Source organism: Podarcis cretensis, assembly GCF_951804945.1.
Source record: "Podarcis cretensis genome assembly, chromosome: 2".
NCBI classification, from domain to species: Eukaryota; Metazoa; Chordata; class Lepidosauria; order Squamata; family Lacertidae; genus Podarcis; species Podarcis cretensis.
The window spans coordinates 128,002,506-128,022,929 of NC_137171.1; the positions used below are offsets into that span (position 1 = coordinate 128,002,506).

Sequence of the window (20,424 nt, forward strand, 5' to 3'; positions counted from 1 at the left end):
AAATTTCTTAATTTCCTCACGCCTCCTCCACATATGTGTTGTTGTTCCTATTTCTCCACCACATCTCCAACAGAGGTTGGATTTCAATTTGTATATCTTTGCCAGCTTAACTGGCGTTAAGTACCACCTATAAAACATCTTTACAAAATGTTCTTTAATTGTATATGAGGCAGTAAATCGTATATCCTCTCACCAGAGTTTCTCCTATTGCTCTAGATAGTGTTAGGATATTTCTGTTCCACCTTAAAAGGGAGCAGGCTATGTGAGTCACAGAGTCTGCGTATTTCCTGTTCACAGGATGTTTATGTTTGCTATTGCTTTCGTTTTCTCTCTCTGTGCCTGAACGCGCTAGCAGGCGGTCATGTTTTTCTTTGTTCTGACCAACGTTCAATAAACTTTCTAAATTATGCTCTCCTGCTGTGCAACTTTTGCTGTGTGAATTCTGCTAATAGAGTGTGCACCAGCCTAAGAATGTGGCAATCTATTTCTGAGGCTTCGTGTCGCTAATTGCTGATACTGCACGTCTACGGGGATCGATGGATGTCCGGAGTCCGGCTGGAGGCAGTGACGGTCGATGTCTCCCTGGCAGTATCCCAACAATAGGTTTCGGGCCCAGATTCATGGCACTTACAGGAGAGTAAGACTGCGACAGACTGCTGAGGAATGTGGAAAAGCAAAAGAGGAGGCTTTTCTGTTGGGCCGCGGCAAAGAGTCTTTGATGTCCGGCAGGGCTTAATTGGCCTGGGAGCCGAGCCAGAGGCTTCGTGATTAATGAGCTGCCAAGATAAGGAGTCTTTGAGGTAAAGAAAGAGACTCCGGCTCCATACAAAAAGGGGGAAATTCGTGGAAGGGAAATTCGTGGAAGGGAATTTGGGTCGACCTTAGAAAAGGACTTAATATTTATAAGAAAATTGGACAAGTAAAATTTGGCCAAGTAATAAGAATTAATTTTAAAAATAACAATAATATGCTAAAGAAGAGAGATAAGAACCTGCTGAGCTAATTATTGGATTTGGGATGTATGAAGGGGGGGTGGGGGGAAGTCAGGGAGTGGGGTTAAGAAAGTAAGGTTATGAAATTATACATGTTTTGTTTTTGTTTTCATCTGTGTGTGTTTTTAAAATGTGAAAACCCAATAAAAATTACTTAAAAAAAAATAAAAATGAAATGGAGTTTTTCCAAGCCTCTGAAGCTGCTGAATGCCCAAAGTTAAATGGGAAAAATTATCAGACCTGGGCAAAATGGTGTGAGAGTTTGCTGCGTCAGTATGGAGTGTGGCATACTGTGTCTGAAGCCCCTCCAGTTCCTCTGACTGATAGATGGAGGGCCCAGGATTCACGGGCCATAGACCTAATCGTCTTGTCCGTCTCTCTGGAGGAAATAAAAACGCTAGCTGGAAATACGACTGCACGTAAGATGTGGAATGCTTTGAAGAAAGCTCATCTGCCAGTCATCCCAGCTCAGAGTCTGAATGCCCAGAGTGTGAATGCATCGGAGGTCCTGGCTGTTTCCCAGAATGCGAATGAATGCAGGGATGCTGAGGGCACCGGTTGCAAGCTGCAGGGGGAGCTGACTGTGATGTCATCCCAGGCAGCATTCCAGCCTCCAGGGGGAGCCAAAGAGTCGGCAGCTGAGACCTCTGTTTCTCGTGGGAACCAAGGTCATCGCCTTTGCAGAGGCCGGAAGGCCAGAGGTAAACAGAGCAAGATGCCTGCAGATGGCCCGAAGCAGAGGGAGGGTGAAGAGCCCACGCCTGTGGAAAACAAGGTTTTGTTTGCTGGCACAGCTTCACCAAAGGCTAAAGGCAAGTCTGATGGCCAGGAGCAGGGGGGCAAGCAGCAAAAGCCCACGCCGGTGGGAAACAAGGTTTTGCTTGCCAGAAAAGCTGCTCCAAAGGCTAAAGCCAGGTTTATTGTGGACTCTGGCGCTACCCGCCATTTATCAAAGGATAAGCACCTGTTTATCTCCCTCAAACCTCAAGACGGAGAGATCCACCTGGCTGGTGGAAGGACGTTGCAAATTGCAGGAAAAGGGACTGTGAAACTTGCAAGTCTGCACACTACCATCAGAGATGTACTTTTTGTTCCAGGTGTGGCAGACAATTTGCTCAGTGTCCCACAGCTGACTGGGCGTGGTTTTGAGATTTCCTTCAAGAGGAACGTCTGTGTCATCAGGAAAGGCAAAGAGGACATTTTGCATGCAAAGTTTATAGATGGTTTATTCTGTATAACTTATGATGACAATGCTGTTGTGTCTAATGTTGATTCTTGTGTTGCACAAACTAACAAGGTTCTTCATGCAGGATGCATTCATGAAGCACATCGAAGATTTTGTCACAGGTCTTGGCAGGCGCTGGCCAAGATGCCTGGGTTGGTTGAAGGTTTGAACATCAAACCTTGTAAGTATCACATGAAATGTGTATCTTGTGCAGAGAACAAGGTGAAGGTTGATCCAAAAAGCAAGGAGTCTAGCAGGCAGGCTTCTAAACCCTACCAGCTAGTGCACGCAGACCTGGTTGGTCCACTTGCGCCCTCTTTAGGAGGAGCAAGGTACTTCATGGTTCTAATTGATTCTTTTTCTAGGTACATTCATGTGTTTATGCTTGAGCAGAAATCGCAAGCATTCCCTAAGTTCAAGGCATTCTGTGCTTGGTTGTAAAATGTTCATGGTAAACGTATTGGCTGTCTCTTTACTGATCGGGGCGGGGAGTTCACTTCTCAGCAGTTTTTTTTTTATTATTATTATTATATTTTTATTAATTTTCCAACACATATTAAACACAATACAATACACTATACAGAGACAAACAAACACATAAACACACACAAATATAATTTCAAAACCTTCTTTTCATAAACATTGCTTCTCCGACTTCCCCATACCTCCCCTTTCTGCATCCCTATTTCCAAATTTCTTTCAGCAAATCCTGACTTAATTTAACTAATTACTCTTTTCCCCCCTTCTCTCTTACCTAATCATTTACAGCTGTAATCCTCTTTTTTTCTCTAACCTCGACATTTTAGCACTCATTAATTTTATAATCATTCTTAAGATAAACTTTAAATTTCTTCCAATCTTCCTCCACCGTCTCTTTTCCTTGGTCACGGATTCTGCCAGTCATCTCGGCCAATCCCATGTAGTCGATCACCTTCATCTGCCATTCTTCCAGAGTGAGTAGTTCTTGTGTCTTCCAATACTTTGCTATAAGTAGCCTTGCTGCTGTAGTAGCGTACATAAAAAAAGTCCTGTCTCTCTTTGACACCAATTGGCCGACCACGCCCAGGAGAAAAGCCTCTGGTTTCTTATAAAAGGTACATTTAAGTACCTTCTTCATTTCATTATAGATCATTTCCCAGAAGGCCTTAATCCTCGGGCATGTCCACCAAAGGTGATAGAAAGTACCTTCAGTTGCATTACATTTCCAGCATTTGTTATTGGGCAAATGATAAATTTTAGCAAGCTTGACTGGGGTCATGTACCACCTGTAAATCATTTTCATAATATTCTCTCTTAAGGCATTACATGCCGTAAACTTTATACCGGTGGTCCATAACTGTTCCCAGTCAGCAAACATAATATGACCAATGTCTTGTGCCCACTTAATCATTGCTGATTTTACTGTTTCTTCTTGTGTATTCCATTTCAGCAACAAATTATACATTCTTGACAAATTCTCAGTATTGGAATCTAACAATTCTGTTTCTAGTTTTGATCTCTCCACCTGGAAGCCAATTTTCCTGTCTTGTTTATATACCTCCATTATTTGATAATAATGGAGCCAATCTCGTACTTTAAACTTCAGTTTCTCATAACTGTAGTTTCACTTTTTCACCCTCTTGTCCTAAGATTTCACAGTATTTTGGCCATTTGGATTCCATATTGAGTTTTTTCACCTCCTTTTTTTTTCCTGCATAATTTTTATTGTTTTTTAAATCATAACAAACAAGAAAGTAAAACAGTTTACGCCTTGTTATCACAGATTTCTTTCTATAAGACTTCCTTCAGCTTCCCCTGAAATCATCTGTCAGAGCTGCCTCTAGGTCCCAGCTCACAGAGGACCAACGCCAGGCTGTTGTTATGTACAAAAGTCTTTATTGAGGTTTAGCTTCCATTTCAAAGCCGCAGCGCGCAGCTCTACGTCTTAAAGCCTAGACCGGCGAAGTACCGTCTGAGTCTCCTCCCCTATGACACCAGTTTAAGATCCTAGCCCTGCTCCACCTTTTACACTGCTCTCTCCTCCTCTGGGTCCTCCTGCCCGCTGGGGCATTGCCCTTTCTGGACTCTTCCGACGCTGAGTCGCTTAGCTCCTCCCCCTGCCTCCGGCGGGCTTTAGGACTCGGTTCCCAATCCTCATTCTCTGCTGTCCCGCGCTCCTGTACATTTGAACTTGCCTCTCACGCCAACCCAGTGACCTTCCTCCTGACCGTTACACTACTTCTGTCACTGCTTCCCTCTTCCGGGATACTGGCCGGATCTGACCTCTCCTCCGTTGTCTGACTTTCTGATGGAGGCGTGGTCAGCCCTGCCTTATCTTCTCTCCCTGGTGGGGAATGCACTGGCCCTGATCCTTGGGACTCTTTCCCCCCCACTCTGCTCTGGTGGGGAAGCTGGTCCTGATTTCCAACTACTGCTCTGGGAGTCCCTGCTGCCCCCTTGCTCCTGGGACGTTCCCCTTGGGAACCCCCTACCCCTGGCCACTGGCGCCCCCTTCTGTGAATCTTCCGATTCGCTGGAGAGGCTCATGGAATCCCTCGGTCCACTGTCCTCTTCTCCTACGCTCCCCTCGGATTCTTCCCCTTCGCTCTCCATCTCCTCTCTTCCCTGTGCCTCTGCTCCTGAACCCCTGACATCATCCATACCCTAATTTAACAAATTCACACAAATCCTAGCTTATATTGACATTATTTTCTCTTTCCTTCTTTTTCTCTTTAGACAATATTCCAACCTTTTCACAGAGCTTTTTTAAACCCAACTAGCGTTATCTGACCTTCACTTATATTTTCCAGATATTCCACAAATTTCCCCCAGTCCTCAATGAACCTTTGGTCTTTTAAATATCTAATTTTCCCCGTCAATCTGTCCATCTCCGCGTATTCTAGTAGTTTTGCTCTCCATTCCTCAAGCGTCGGTATGTTCTGTTGTTTCCAATTTTGGGCCAATAGGACCCTTGCGGCCATTGTTGCATATTGAAAGAATTTACTGTCATTGTTCTTTATATCACTTCCTGCTAGGCCTAACAGAAAAGCCTCCGGCTTTTTCCCAAAGTTATATCTTAATATACTTTTCATTTCATTATATACACTTTTCCAAAAGCCTTTGACCTTTCTGCAGTCCCACCACATGTGGAAGAAGGATCCCTCTTTTTCCCTGCATTTCCAGCATTTATTGCAAGTTTTATATATTTTTGCTAATTTTGCAGGTGTTATATACCAACGGTAAAACATCTTCATGAGGTTCTCTTTTAACGTTTTGCAAGCTGTAAATTTAAGATTTTTTTTCCAGAGTTTCTCCCATTCTTCATAGTATATATTATGGCCGATGTCCCTTGCCCAATGAATCATCACAGACTTCACTTCCTCATCTATCAAGTTATACTCTAATAGCATATTATACGTTTTAGAAAGAATTTTGTAATCATTGTTTATTATTTCAGTCTGGAATTTAGATTCTTTATCCGCGTATCCTCTCTCTTTAACGTCTTGTCTAAACATTTCGTTTATTTGGAAATAGTGTAACCAATCATAGACTTTTTCTTTAACCTGGTCATATGGTTTCAGTTTCCATGTCCCCCCTACTTTTGTTCATAAGTTACCCAATCACCTCTCATGTTTACTTTTTTCACGCTCATAACTTCCAATGGGGATAGCCAGTGTGGTACTTTAGGTTCTAGTAAAAATCTATTCCTCTCCCAAACTTCCATTAGGGGGCCTTTAAAAATATGCGTTGCGAAACCCTTGTGTTTCCTCTTCCCCTGCCATAAGTACGCATGCCATCCTGCTCTATTGTCGAACCCCTCCAGGTCTAATAGTTCCTTATTTTTCAATTTTATCCACGTTTTCACCCAGCAAAGGCACGATGCCTCATAATATAATTTCAGATCTGGCAGAGCGAATCCCCCTCTTTCTTTAGCTTTTGTTAACAACTTAAACTTAATCCTTGGTTTTTTGCCCTGCCAGACATATTTTGAGATTCCTCTTTGCCACTCTTTAAATATCTTAGTGCCCTTGATTATCGGTAAGTTCTGGAACAGAAATAACATTCTCGGGAGAACGTTCATCTTAATTAAAGCTATCCTACCCCAGAATGACAATCTCCGCTTCCCCCACCTCTCCAAGTCCTTTTTTATCTCTTTCCATACCTGCTCATAGTTATTCTTAAATAGGTCTATATTTTTCGGGGTTATCCATATTCCTAGATATTTTACCTTTTTGGCCACTTCTATTTCTGTTTGTTGTTGTAATTCCTCGATTGCCTTCGAATCTAAATTCTTCACCATTATTTTAGTCTTTCTTTTGTTTAACTTAAAACCAGCCACCTTACCAAATTGATCCAGTTCTTCCAATATCTCTTTTATTGAGTTCAGTGGGTCTTCTGTTGTTATTACTAAATCGTCTGCGAACGCCTTAACTTTATATTCATTTTGACCAATTCTAATCCCTTTTATTTTCTTATTTTGTCTTATTGAGTTCAGAAGTACTTCCAGTACTATTATAAATAGCAAAGGGGAGAGTGGGCAACCCTGTCTTGTACCCTTCGCTACCATTATTTCTTCTGACACCACGTTGTTTATAATCAATTTGGCCTTTTGCTCCATATAGATTGCCTTTATTCTGTTGAAGAAGTTCATACCGACCTCCTTGGCTTCCATTGGCGACAACCACCTTGGGGTTTTGTTTTCCAACAAATCTTTATAGCGAGTCCAAACATTAAATAGAGCTTTCCTAACAATGTGGTTTTTAAAACTTCTCAGCAGTTTGAAGCTTTCTTGACTGAGAAGGGAATCCAGCATGACTTGTCAACGCCTAGATCGCCATGGATGAATGGGCTTGCTGAGCGAGCAAACCAAACTTTGCTTCAAGGCCTAAAAACCTTGTTGCATGATGCCAACCTCCCTGAGAAGTTTTGGGGGGAAGCTCTGTCGACGTTTACTTATTCCTTAAATCGCAGACTGTCATCACCTATAGGTTGCACTCCCTACGAGAAAATGTTTGGTAAAAAACCGAACGTCAAGCACATGAGAATCTTTGGTTCTGACATGTGGGTACACACCCCACAAAGCAACAAGCTTGGGAAGCGTGGGGCACATGGTTTGTTCATGGGTATGAAAAAGGTGCATACAGGGTATGGATGACTAACTCTTAAGTCCATAAAGTTCACCAAGAGTACAATCCTAAGTGGGGGGAAAATGTGGGAATTTTCCAGAGTTACCCAGAGGAGGATGAAGGTGATGTGCACAAACCAGATAATGTTGAGAAAGCTGAGGATGATGATGATGATGATGATCAGAGTTCGGATTCCAGTTCAGTTGGTGGCGCTGCTGCTGGTGTCAGTGACAGTGATGGCACAGCAGACTACAAGAGCGCAAAGGCCTCAGTCAGACCATCTGATGCGTCTGACAATGAACTGGAGGAACCACTGTTCACCATTGGTCACTTTTCTCCTAAGAGGGAGGAGATGAGTCCAGAAGACTTGTGTCTGGTTCGCAGGTCTGAAAGGGCGACCAAAGGCAGACCTCCGAAGAGATTTGCTGATGAGTTTGCTAAGACAGCAACTGCTGTTCTTAGTAGCTCAGAGAAGGTGTGGGAACCTTCAAGCTTCAAAGAGGTTCAGGAGTTATCCTCTAAAGATGCTGAGCCTTGGCTAAATGCCATGAAGGCTGAAGTTGATTCCTTGAACAGGAATCAAACTTGGGAACTGGTACCGGTAAAACAAACTGTATTGTTTATGTTTTGTTGATGATCTTCTGGTGTTTTGGAAGAATCAGGCTTTTTACAAAAGCACCCTAGCTCAGCTGAAGGAGCACTTTGACATGAAGGATCTTGGTGAGGTATCCAACTATCTTTCTCTGCAGGTGGAGAGGGACCAAGCAGGTAATTTTCTGGTACACCAAACACAGAAAATTGCTGATGTATTAACCAGGTTGAATTTGGTTGATGCAAACCCAGCAGACACACCGATGGTGACAGGTTACCAGGTAGATAGTACTGCTGAAGCATTTTCTGACACAACGCTGTACAGATGCATTCTAGGCAAGTTGAATTTCATTGCTAGATGCTCAAGACCTGACATTGCTGTAAGCACTAACCTGCTCAGCAGACATGCTAACAATCCTACTGTTCAGGATTGGAAAGCTCTGAAGCGCATAGCCCGCTATTTGAAAGGGACTATGCACTACAGGCTGAGGTTCACCAGTCAGAAGACTGGAGATCTTGAAATCTTTGCAGATGCCAGTTTTGGAAGTGACACCACGGATGGTACAAGCACTTCTGGAGTATGCTACATGTACAACCACTGTCTGTTTGACTGGTTATGCAAAAAGCAGACGACAGTGAGCCTACGTTCCTGTGAAGCAGAACTCAATGCTCTGTCATTTTCACTCTTGGATTGTGAATGGTTGATGCAACTGTTTAAGGACATTGGGATTTCTGTGAAATGTCCTATACAAGTGTATCAAGACAATAGATCCTGTTTGGCTTTGCTGAACTCAGAGAGTTGCAAGCAAAGAACCAAGTACTTGCAGATTAAGCTACATCGTGCAAGAGAGTGTATTCAGAAAGGACTGATTCAGGTGTCCTACATGCCAGGAAATGAAATTCCTGCTGATCTGTTGTCTAAAGTTGTTAACAGAGAACAACTTAAGGTTTACGTACAGAGGTTGCAATTGGGTTGAACCACAGGTACTACAGGTTACACGGAAAGGGGGAGGATGTTAGGATATTTCCGTTCCACCTTTCCGTTCCACCGTTCCCAACAGATAGATAGTATGTCCGAGATCCTAAGACCATTTAATCATCACAAAAAAATTTCCTTCCAGTAGCACCTTAAAGACCAACTAAGTTAGTTCTTGGTATGAGCTTTCGTGTGCATGCACACTTCTTCAGATACACACGAATGCACACGAAAGCTCATACCAAGAACTAACTTAGTTGGTCTTTAAGGTGCTACTGGAAGGAATTTTTTTTGTTTTGACTATGGCAGACCAACACGGCTACCTATCTGTAACATTTAATCATCGTTTCTTTCACTTCTTCCTCCATCAATTCCCAGTCCAATAAAAGATTATCGGTTTTGGATAACAATTGTTGTTCTTTATCACTGTGACTTTAAATTTCGAATCTTCTTTTGCAAATCCTTTCTTTTGATCCGAGTTGAATATGTTAGTGTTTTCAGAACTCATAGGATTAAAGAGTTCTGTGTGATGTCCCTCAATTCCTGTCACGTGATTCAGAAAGAGGGAGGAGTCGTTCCTCACTGTTGTGTGTCTGCTGCCTGAGAGAGACGGAGGCAGGAGGCAGCCATGAATGCTAGCAGTCCAGGAGAATCTGAGAAATGCTGAGCTGTAAATATTTTGCTGCAATAAAGAACTGTTAATTTGGACTCATGAGTGCTTAGTGTGTTTGGATCTAAGCAAGCAGCAACAGTTTTGTTCCGCTGTGTTTTTACTCTGCAAGGCGAAACCGGAGGGAAGAAGGTTGGCGCAGCTTGGCTAAGAAGTGTGCCGGACCGCAATAAACTGGGGCTAATTGGGGCCATAAAGCAATTAGCACCGTCACAGAATATACTTCTAAGTTGTATATATTGCCATCTGTCAATTAAAATTTGGACCAACCAGATTGAAATAACTTCTGATGGGGAGTGTTCAGGTGAAGATGTTGCTGTTTGTTTCACAGACAAGGCGTGGACGTTGCTGGATCCTGACCAGAGAGCTCAGCATAAAGAGGTCAAGGAGGAGAATCGTGGGATCGTGGACTCTCTCAGTAAGGATCCCTGTTGGATCATAATATAAGTTGTGATTGCAGATGGAGTGGATTCCACGATCATGCCAGAACAAAATCTATCCCAGATAAAAGCCAAGAAATATCTCAGTTAATACCAGAAAATAAAAACAGTAAAACCTATAGGACGGCCTCACATCTCATTCTCTTCAGTTCTTCCTCTGTCACAAGCATTCATTAACATTGTTCAATAATCTGGAGTTCCCATTTCCTCTAATTAGCTTCTCTCTTTATTGCAGATGGTGATGAATCAGAAGGGAAGAACAAGGGGGAGCACAACAGAATCCACATAGTGGAGAAGTCATATAAATATTCAGAGTGTGGAGAGAACATCCGTCAGAGCTCCCAGTGCACCTCCCGTCAAAGAAAGAGCTTCATTCGAAGGAATAGCCTCACTTCACACGAAATAACACAGAGTAGGGAGAAATCGTATCAGTGCTTGGAGTGTGGAAAGAGCTTCAGCCAGAGGGCCCATCTCACTTCTCATCAAATAATTCATACAGGGGAGAAGCCCTATCAGTGCTTGGAATGTGGAAAGAGCTTTAGTCGAAGCACCCATCTCACTTCCCATCAAAGAATTCATACAGGGGAGAAACCCTATCAGTGCTTGGAGTGTGAAAAGAGCTTCAATCGGAAGGATAGTCTCACTTTGCATCAAAGAATTCATACAGGGGAAAAACCCTATCAGTGCTTCGAATGTGGGAAGAGCTTTCGTCTGAGTGGTGATCTCACTTCCCATCAAAGAATTCATACAGGGGAAAAACCCTATCAGTGCTTCGAATGTGGGAAGAGCTTTCGTCTGAGTCGTGAACTCACTTCCCATCAAAGAATTCATACAGGAGAGAAACCCTATCAGTGCTTGGAGTGTGGAAAGAGCTTCAGTCAGGAGGGGAATCTCACTTCACATCAAAGAATTCATACAGGGGAGAAACCCTATCAGTGCTTGGAATGTGGAAAGAGCTTCAGGAGGAGCTGCCATCTCACTTCCCATCAAAGAATTCATACAGGGGAGAAACCCTATCAGTGCTTGGAATGTGGGAAGAGCTTCAGTTACAGCTCCCATCTCACTTCCCATCAAAGAATTCATACAGGGGAAAAACCCTATCAGTGCTTCGAATGTGGGAAGAGCTTTCGTCTGAGTGGTGATCTCACTTCCCATCAAAGAATTCATACAGGGGAGAAACCCCATCAGTGCTTCGAATGTGGGAAGAGCTTTCGTCTGAGTCGTGAACTCACTTCCCATCAAAGAATTCATACAGGAGAGAAACCCTATCAGTGCTTGGAGTGTGGAAAGAGCTTCAGTCAGGAGGGGAATCTCACTTCACATCAAAGAATTCATACAGGGGAGAAACCCTATCAGTGCTTGGAATGTGGAAAGAGCTTCAGGAGGAGCTGCCATCTCACTTCCCATCAAAGAATTCATACAGGGGAGAAACCCTATCAGTGCTTGGAATGTGGGAAGAGCTTCAGTTACAGCTCCCATCTCACTTCCCATCAAAGAATTCATACAGGGGAAAAACCCTATCAGTGCTTCGAATGTGGGAAGAGCTTTCGTCTGAGTGGTGATCTCACTTCCCATCAAAGAATTCATACAGGGGAGAAACCCCATCAGTGCTTCGAATGTGGGAAGAGCTTTCGTCTGAGTCATGAACTCACTTCCCATCAAAGAATTCATACAGGAGAGAAACCCTATCAGTGCTTGGAGTGTGGAAAGAGCTTCAGTCAGGAGGGGAATCTCACTTCACATCAAAGAATTCATACAGGGGAGAAACCCTATCAGTGCTTGGAATGTGGGAAAAGCTTCAGTTACAGCGCCAATCTCACTTCCCACCAAAGAATTCATACAGGGGAGAAACCCTATCAGTGCTTGGAGTGTGGAAAGAGCTTCAGTCAGGAGGGGAATCTCACTTCCCATCAAAGAATTCATACAGGGGAGAAACCCTATCAGTGCTTGGAATGTGGAAAGAGCTTTCGTCAGAGTGGTGAACTCACTTCCCATCAAAGAATTCATACAGGGGAGAAACCCTATCAGTGCTTGGAATGTGGAAAGAGCTTTCGTCAGAGTGGTGAACTCACTTCCCATCAAAGAATTCATACAGGGGAGAAACCCTATCAGTGCTTCGAATGTGGGAAAAGCTTCAGTTACAGCGCCAATCTCACTTCCCACCAAAGAATTCATACAGGAGAGAAACCCTATCAGTGCTTGGAGTGTGGAAAGAGCTTCAGTCAGGAGGGGAATCTCACTTGCCATCGAAGAAGTCATACAGGAGAGAAACCCTATCAGTGCTTGGAATGTGGAAAGAGCTTCAATCGGAAGGATAGTCTCACTTCCCATCAAAGAATTCATACAGGGGAGAAACCCTATCAGTGCTTGGAATGTGGGGAAAGCTTTCGTGTGAGTGGTGAACTCACTTCCCATCAAAGAATTCATACAGGGGAGAAACCCTATCAGTGCTTGGAATGTGGAAAGAGCTTCAATCGGAAGGATGGTCTCACTTCCCATCAAAGAATTCATACAGGGGAGAAACCCTATCAGTGCTTGGAATGTGGAAAGAGCTTTCGTCTGAGTGGTGAACTCACTTCCCATCACAGAATTCATACAGGAGAGAAACCCTTTCAGTGCTTGCAATGTGGGAAGAGCTTCAGTCATAGCATCAATCTCACTTCCCATCAAAGAATCCATACAAGAGAGAAAATGGTTTAGTGTTTGAAATGTGGGAAAAGATTCATTCATGGCCCACCAAATAATTCATACGGGGTTGAAAGCATATCAGCACATGGAATGTGTATAAAATTTCACTTGTTAAAAAGTCAATTTAAGATCTCACACCAGGGTGAAGTATAGAATCATAGATTCAGAATCTAGTCCAACCCCTTCCAGAATTCTCATTTCAAGCATCCATGACAGGTGGCCATCCAGCTTCTTCTTAAAACCCCCCAATGAAGATCCACCCCCTTCAGAGAGAATTCCTTTTCACTGTCAGCTCTTACTATCAGAGAGAAAATATAAAAAAAGACTTTGGAGAAGATTTCCGGTGTGATGGCCTATGGCGTTTGGCTGCTTTCCCAGGACACCGGACCCTAGTCGTGTAATTAAAGAAGGTAATCTGGGGGTAATTATCCCTGTTGAACCCCGCAGGGATGGGACGGACGTGCCTTCACCCGCACGCTGTCCGATAACTGCCACTCGCTACAGTGGAGACAGGGGCGCTGGTTGTTTAGCATTGCACAAATTGGAAAATCTCCAATGCCAACGCCATGAGCGGGAGCATTCCTGTTTTTCAACAAAGATTTGAATTCGGACTTTGAAAGGACTTTTGTCGCTCTGCTACAGAAGATGTGAGGTGAGCGTCTCATCTTTTTTCATCCTTGCTACTGTTGGGCCAACGCCCTCCCTCACTTGTCCGAATGGTGAGGAACTTCGCCGCAGTAGCAGAGTACAGCAGAAGCAGACTCTGGTTGGAATGCAGCATCGAGAAGATAAGAAGTCAACAGAGCGACGAGCTGACTCACGCAGCTGTATCCTTCAGCAAAAGCCAGTTGCAAGGACCAGAGGGGGGGAGGAGGAGATATAGAAATAGCTCCCATTCTCACACGATGATACATTAGGTAATTAGGCAATTAAAGGCACAGTGTCACACTGTGCAATGATAGAATGAAACACTGCAGTACTGACAGCTACTTCATGATTTGGCAAGCCTCATGGAGAAAGATTCAATTAATGAAATGGAATGCAAGTGAAACTATATTAAAAAAAAAACTTGAGAATTTGATGTTTAATGGTGCGGTCCTTTGTGGAGGGCTTTAATTATTATTGGCAAGGTATCAGCTTGTTTGAAGATATGGAGAGACTTTGTTGAAATACAGAGAATGAGGCTGTAATTTCAACTGCGTCACACGCCATCTTCTCTCCCTTTTTTGTTATTGTTTGAGTCTAGATAGAGAGTAATTTGGCATCCCTCCAAAGCTCTGGCAAGACTCCAGCTTCTCCTTCCGTCCAACTCTCTCAATAACGATCTGGCGTCCTGCCAAAGCCTTAGCCAATCATCAAAGCATCGAAGGAAGTCTTTTTTGCAGTTTGAATCGTTTTGGCTTTGTATCAGTTTATGATCTTGTTCCTTCTGTTCCAGCACATGTCTGTATATTAGTTCTACTTTCACTCTAATAAACAGAAGTACCTCTGCTTCTTAATGGCCGAGTAGGAGGGCTACCAATAGGCAATCTGCCTCTCAGATTCCATGGTGGAGCAAGAGCCAGGTATCAAGACAATCTGTGAGTGAAGCTCACTCCCCCCTGGGCCCTGGGGGGAGCTTGCAAGGACAATTACCCTCAAAGCTTCCTTGTTTATTCTTTGCTATCAATCTCTGCTATCTTGGGAGCAGGATCCATTAAGGCAGACCGGAACTAGAAGCCCCATTTCTAAACATCTCCATTGATTTCCATTTCATTTTTTTTGCTCCTCACCCCACTTCATAAGGCTGGCATGGTCTGCACAGTAATGACCTAGAGTAGATCCCGTTGTACTCAGTGGGGTTTATGGACAGAACTTGGTGCCAAAAACAGTCACCACCCTGTCCCCAAGCCTGAAAACTGCAACCCCAGAGTTCTTAACCTGAAGCACTATTTCTGGGTTAGCGGAGTCTGTAACCTGAAGCGTATGTAACCCGAGGCACCACTGTACAAGATTAAATATTTTTTCGGCTGGGGATGCTAAAATGGTGCAAATGATGGCACATTAGAAAAAAGGGGTCCCTCTCAAAGGGGGCTGCAGACAACTGACAGATTACAACTGGGGAATATTTCACACAGGAAACCACATCTGCTTGCATGGACCTTTGTCATATATGGGTTTATAAAAGTGAAGGTGAATCTTTGATCTTTGTAAGCTTCCCTTAGGGCTCAGGGGGAGCAAGCTTGGATTGTAGAGGAACCAAACAAGTATTAACTGTGAAATCTATCGCACAGTGTGGTCTCTTCCAGAAGATTCTTCGGTTTGGGAAAATATCAGTCAGTTAAAATACATTACATGTGTCTTAATTTTAACCAAACAAAGGAAAGCTGGAAGACAGCCCAGAGTCCTGGAAGGTAAGACGGTGGAACGAAATAGGGCCTTCTGAGGAGGGACTGCACCAAAAACAATTGATGGACAACAAGAAGAGCACAATTTTCATCATGCATGTTTATTTACATATAGATCTGTTAAATATGATGAAAGTTGCATGCCAGTGGCTGTCAAGATAAGATAAAGGATTAAGATTGGTATGATATTGGGAATAAATGAAAGAGAAAAGTAGGAACAAGAAAAAAAAACCAACCTCATCAATCTTTGACTTTGTCTTCTGGGTTTCTCAGTTGTTATTCTGTCTCTCACAGCTACAATAAACCTACCATTAATATTGTGGACTAGGGTGCCACTACCGAGAAGGCCCTCTGCCTGGTTCCCTGTAGCCTCATTTCTCGCAATGAGGGAACCACCAGAAGGCCCTCGGCACTGGATCTCAGTGTCTGGGCTGAACGATGGGGGTGGAGACGCTCCAGGTATACAGGACCGAGGCCGTTTAGGGCTTTAAAGGTCAGCACCAACACTTTGAATTGTGCTCAGAAATGTACTGGGAGCCAATGTAGGTCTTTCAAGATGGGTGTTATGTGGTCCCGGCGGCCACTCCCAGTCACCAGTCTAGCTGCCGCATTCTGGATTAATTGCAGTTTCCGGGTCACCTTCAAAGGTAACCTCATGTAGAGCGCATTGCAGTAGTCCAAGCGGGAGATAACTAGAGCATGCACCACTCTGGCGAGACAGTCCGTGGGCAGGTAGGGTCTTAGCCTGTGTACCAAGTGGAGCTGGTAGACAGCTGCCCTGGACACAGAGTTAACCTGCGCCTCCATGGACAGCTGTGAGTCCAAAATGACTCCCAAGCTGCGCACCTGGTCCTTCAGGGGCACAGTTACCCCATTCATGACCAGGGAATCACCCACACGCTCCCTGTTACCCAAAAACAGTACTTCCGTCTCGTCAGGATTCAACCTCAATCTGTTAGCCGCCATCCATTCTTCAACCGCCTCCAGGCACTCACACAGGACCTTCACCGCCTTCACTGGTTCTGATTTAAAGGAGAGGTAGAGCTGGGTGTCATCTGCATACTGATGAGCACCCAGTCCAAACCTCCTGATGATCTCTTCCAGCGGCTTCATATAGATATGAAAAAGCATGGGGGAGAGGATGGAACCCTGAGGCACCCCACAAGTGAGAGCCCAGGGGTCTGAACACTCACCCCCCACCACCACTTTCTGGACACGGCCCAGGAGGAAGGAGCGGAACCACTGTATGACAGTGCCCCCAGCTCCCAGCCCCTCTAGACGGTCCATAAGGATGTTATGGTCGATGGTATCAAACGCCGCTGAGAGATCCAGCAGAACTAGGAAACAGCTCTCACCTTTGCCCCTAACCCGCCAGAGATCATCAACCAGTGCGACCAAGGCAGTTTCAGTCCCATGATGAGGCCTGAATCCCGATTGGAAGGGATCCAAATGGTTCACATCCTCCAGGCGTGCTTGGAGTTGTTCAGCAACCACCCGCTCAATAACCTTGACCAAGAATGGTAGATTTGAGACTGGGCGATAGTTGGCCATTGTGGCCGCATCTAAAGATGGTTTTTTAAGAAGCGGTTTAATGACCGCCTCTTTTAGCGGGTCTGGGAAGGCTCCCTCACAGAGGGAAGCATTCACCACCCCACAGAGCCCATCACCCAGCCCTTCCCAGCTCTCTTTTATTAGCCAGGATGGGCAAGGATCAAGGAGACAGGTGGTCGGTTTCACTTGTCCAAGCAGCCTGTCCACATCCTCGGAGGTAACAGATTGGAATTGATCCCATGTAACAGGACCAGACAGAACTCTAGCACTCTCCCGCCCTGGCCCTGCTCCCACGGTGGAGTCTACCTCCTGAATCTGAGCGACTTTACCTGCAGAAAACTTTGCAAAAGCATTGCAGGAGATCTTGGGGTCCCTACCAGGCCCCGGTGGTACAGGTGGTTCTGATGGATTGCGAACCACCTGAAAAAGTCTCCTGCTGTTTTCTGCAGATGCAATGGAGGCGGCGAAGAAGGCCCTCTTCGCCATCGCCATTGCCACTTGGTAGGCTTGATGTTGAGCTCTAGCCCATGTCCGGTCTGATTCAGAATGAGTTTTCCACCACCGGCGCTCTAGCCGTCTCAACGATTGTTTCATCACCCTCAGCACCGGGGAAAACCACGGGGCTGTCCGGGCTCCATGCAATCGGAGAGGGCGCTTCGGAGCCAGACAGTCGATAGCCCTGGTTAACTCCGCATTCCAGCGGGCCACCAGGGAATCAGCTGAAAGGCCATCAACATGGGATAAAGCATCCCCTACCACTCTCTGGAAACCATTTGGATCCATTAAGTGGCGGGGGCGGACCATCCGAATTGGTCCCACCTCCCTGCAGAGGAGATGGGTCGCGGAGAAGTCCAGTTGCACCAGGAAGTGATCTGACCATGGTACTTATTTCGTTTCGCTTTTACTTAGTGTCAGATCACCAACATCCATAGAGGTAAACACCAGGTCCAAGGCATGTCCGCGGCTATGGGTTGGGCCAGACTTATTCAGGGACAGCCCCATGGAGGCCATGCTTTCCACGAAGTCCCGAGCAGCCCCTTGTAAGGTCGTGTCGGCATGGATGTTAAAATCCCCTAGGACAACCAAACTAGGTGTCTCCAGGACAACATCCGCCACGACCTGAAGCAGCTTGGGCAGGGGATCCTTGTTGCAGCGGGGAGGTCGGTACACCAAAAGGAATCCTGTACTGCCCCTATTGCCCAGCTTCCAGAACATGCGCTCAGAGAACTGAGTCTTCCCAATAGGACGCCTGGTGCAGACTAATGACTTCCTAAAAATCACTGCAACACCCCTCCCCGCCCACAAGGCCTGGGTTGCTGTGCATAAGAGAAACCTGGTGGGCAAGCAGCGGCAAGGAGAGGCCCATCTGCTTCATCCAACCAGGTCTCTGTCACACATGCCAGGTCAAATCCTCCATCCACAATCAGGTCGTGGATGGCAGTGGTTTTAGTCATCAGTGACCTGGCATTGCACAGCAACACTTTCAGGTCATGTGGGTTTCCCTTGCTGATTCCTGTATCCTTCCGGTCAGGACCAGACCCGGAGGCAGGGATAGTCCTCAAACAACGACTAAACCTGCCTCCTCGGTAATGACATGGTCTGGTCTTAGCATAACTCCTCCTGCTGCCCGTGATCACTGAGATCGGGTGTCCCAATACACCCCCCCCGTGGAACCTGCCCCAGCCACTCTATTGGCCGAGGCCCACTCCCAGGCAGCCTTGACCCTTCCCCTTAAAAAGCAAAATACAAATTATATAATAACTCAACAGATTAATAATAATTAAAAACAAAGCAAGAAACAAGAGCGCTCAAATTAAACTACTCCCCACCCTGACTAAATGCTTATCCCACCCCAAGCAAAAATAAAATAATGAAATAACATAATGTTATAAAAAACAACCACCACCATTTAAGGTGCTGCAAATTAAAAGAGCTTAAAGCATTTAAAACCATTTTGTCCCTTGCTGCAGGTAGCTGCTCAGGCCTCTTAAGCTGAAGTGATAAGTGCAGGCTCCGCCCCCTAGGCCAGATGGAGCTGACAGGAAAGAGAGCGGCCCAGCCAGCACTCACTAGAACAGCAGCAGCAACAGCAGTGTCCCGGAAGCCTCCCTCAGGCCTCTTAAGCTGTGGCGGTGAGGGCAGGCTCCGCCCCTTGGGCCTCTTAAGCTGTGGCGGTGAGTGCAAGCTCCGCCCCTTGGGCCTCTTAAGCTGTGGCGGTGAGGGCAGGCTCCGCCCCTTGGGCCTCTTAAGCTGTGGCGGTGAGGGCAGGCTCCGCCCCTTGGGCCTCTTAAGCTGTGGCGGTGAGGGCAGGCTCCGCCCCTTGGGCCTCTTAAACTGTGGCGATGAGTGCAGGCTCCGCCCCTTGGGCCTCTTAAGCTGTGGCGGTGAGGGCAGGCTCCGCCCCTTGGGCCTCTTAAGCTGTGGCGGTGAGGGCAGGCTCCGCCCCTTGGGCCTCTTAAGCTGTGGCGGTGAGGGCAGGCTCCGCCCCTTGGGCCTCTTAAGCTGTGGCGGTGAGGGCAGGCTCCGCCCCTTGGGCCTCTTAAGCTGTGGCGGTGAGGGCAGGCTCCGCCCCTTGGGCCTCTTAAGCTGTGGCGGTGAGGGCAGGCTCCGCCCCTTGGGCCTCTTAAACTGTGGCGATGAGTGCAGGCTCTGCCCCTTGGGCCTCTTAAGCTGTGGCGGTGAGGGCAGGCTCCGCCCCTTGGGCCTCTTAAGCTGTGGCGGTGAGGGCAGGCTCCGCCCCCTGGGCCTCTTAAGCTGTGGCGGTGAGGGCAGGCTCCGCCCCTTGGGCCTCTTAAGCTGTGGCGGTGAGGGCAGGCTCCGCCCCCTGGGCCTCTTAAGCTGTGGCGGTGAGGGCAGGCCCCGCCCCTTGGGCCTCTTAAGCTGTGGCGGTGAGGGCAGGCTCCGCCCCTTGGGCCTCTTAAGCTGTGGCGGTGAGGGCAGGCCCCGCCCCTTGGGCCTCTTAAGCTGTGGCGGTGAGGGCAGGCTCCGCCCCCTGGGCCTCTTAAGCTGTGGCGGTGAGGGCAGGCTCCGCCCCTTGGGCCTCTTAAGCTGTGGCGGTGAGGGCAGGCTCCGCCCCTTGGGCCTCTTAAGCTGTGGCGGTGAGGGCAGGCTCCGCCCCTTGGGCCTCTTAAGCTGTGGCGGTGAGGGCAGGCTCCGCCCCCTGGGCCTCTTAAGCTGTGGCGGTGAGTGCAGGCTCCGCCCCTTGGGCCTCTTAAGCTGTGGCGGTGAGGGCAGGCTCCGCCCCTTGGGCCTCTTAAGCTGTGGCGGTGAGGGCAGGCTCCGCCCCCTGGGCCTCTTAAGCTGTGGCGGTGAGGGCAGGCTCCGCCCCTTGGGCCTCTTAAGCTGTGGCGGTGAGTGCAAGCTCCGCCCCTTGGGCCTCTTAAGCTGTGGCGGTGAGGGCAGGCTCCGCCCCTTGGGCCTCTTAAGCTGTGGCGGTGAGGGCAGGCTCCGCCCCTTGGGCCTCTTAAGCTGTGGCGGTGAGGGCAGGCTCCGCCCCTTGGGCCTCTTAAGCTGTGGCGGTGAGGGCAGGCTCCGCCCCCTAGGCCAGATGGAGTTGGCAGGAAAGGGAGCGGCCCCCCAGCACTCGCTAGAGCAGCAGCAGCAGCCTGCTTGTGCCTCTGCTGGACTCTTTTCAGGCAGCGGCTAAAAGCATTCTTGTTTAGGCAAGCATAGCCAGATGCTTAGGAAGCTGAAGTAATTTTAATCTCTTTTCATAGTTTAGCTTTTCTGTGTTTTAAAGTAGGCTTGTTATTTTTTATTGATTTTACTGCAGTGGTGTTGTTGTTTCTTTGTTTTTTTG

At 46.7% G+C, this 20,424-nt stretch overlaps 3 protein-coding genes across 9 annotated transcripts in view; all 3 read left to right on the forward strand.

Moving 5' to 3' along the window:
• The window catches only part of LOC307209506 (uncharacterized protein), a 267,574-nt gene that overhangs the window by 219,527 nt on the left and 27,623 nt on the right, over positions 1-20,424 (forward strand). For 3 of the 4 annotated variants that reach the window (XM_079964619.1, XM_079964620.1, XM_079964621.1), the window contains 2 exons: positions 9,891-9,977; positions 10,235-13,768. In XM_079964619.1, the coding sequence (XP_079820745.1) occupies positions 9,891-9,977; positions 10,235-12,699 (2,552 nt within the window). In that variant the 3' untranslated portion in view covers positions 12,700-13,768. Of the gene's footprint in view, positions 1-9,890; positions 9,978-10,234; positions 15,081-20,424 lie in introns of those variants that run through there. The other variant, XM_079964618.1, reaches the window with a different exon arrangement.
• The window catches only part of LOC307209519 (uncharacterized protein), a 75,631-nt gene that overhangs the window by 7,381 nt on the left and 47,826 nt on the right, over positions 1-20,424 (forward strand). The gene's annotated exons all lie outside the window — the stretch shown is intronic.
• LOC307209901 (uncharacterized protein) lies at positions 1,159-9,037 on the forward strand (the record flags this gene model as incomplete). Its single annotated transcript, XM_079965279.1, has 3 exons — positions 1,159-2,445; positions 7,384-7,923; positions 8,975-9,037. Exons 1-3 carry the CDS (start codon positions 1,168-1,170, stop codon positions 9,035-9,037), a joined length of 1,881 nt encoding a protein of 626 aa, XP_079821405.1. The 5' UTR covers positions 1,159-1,167.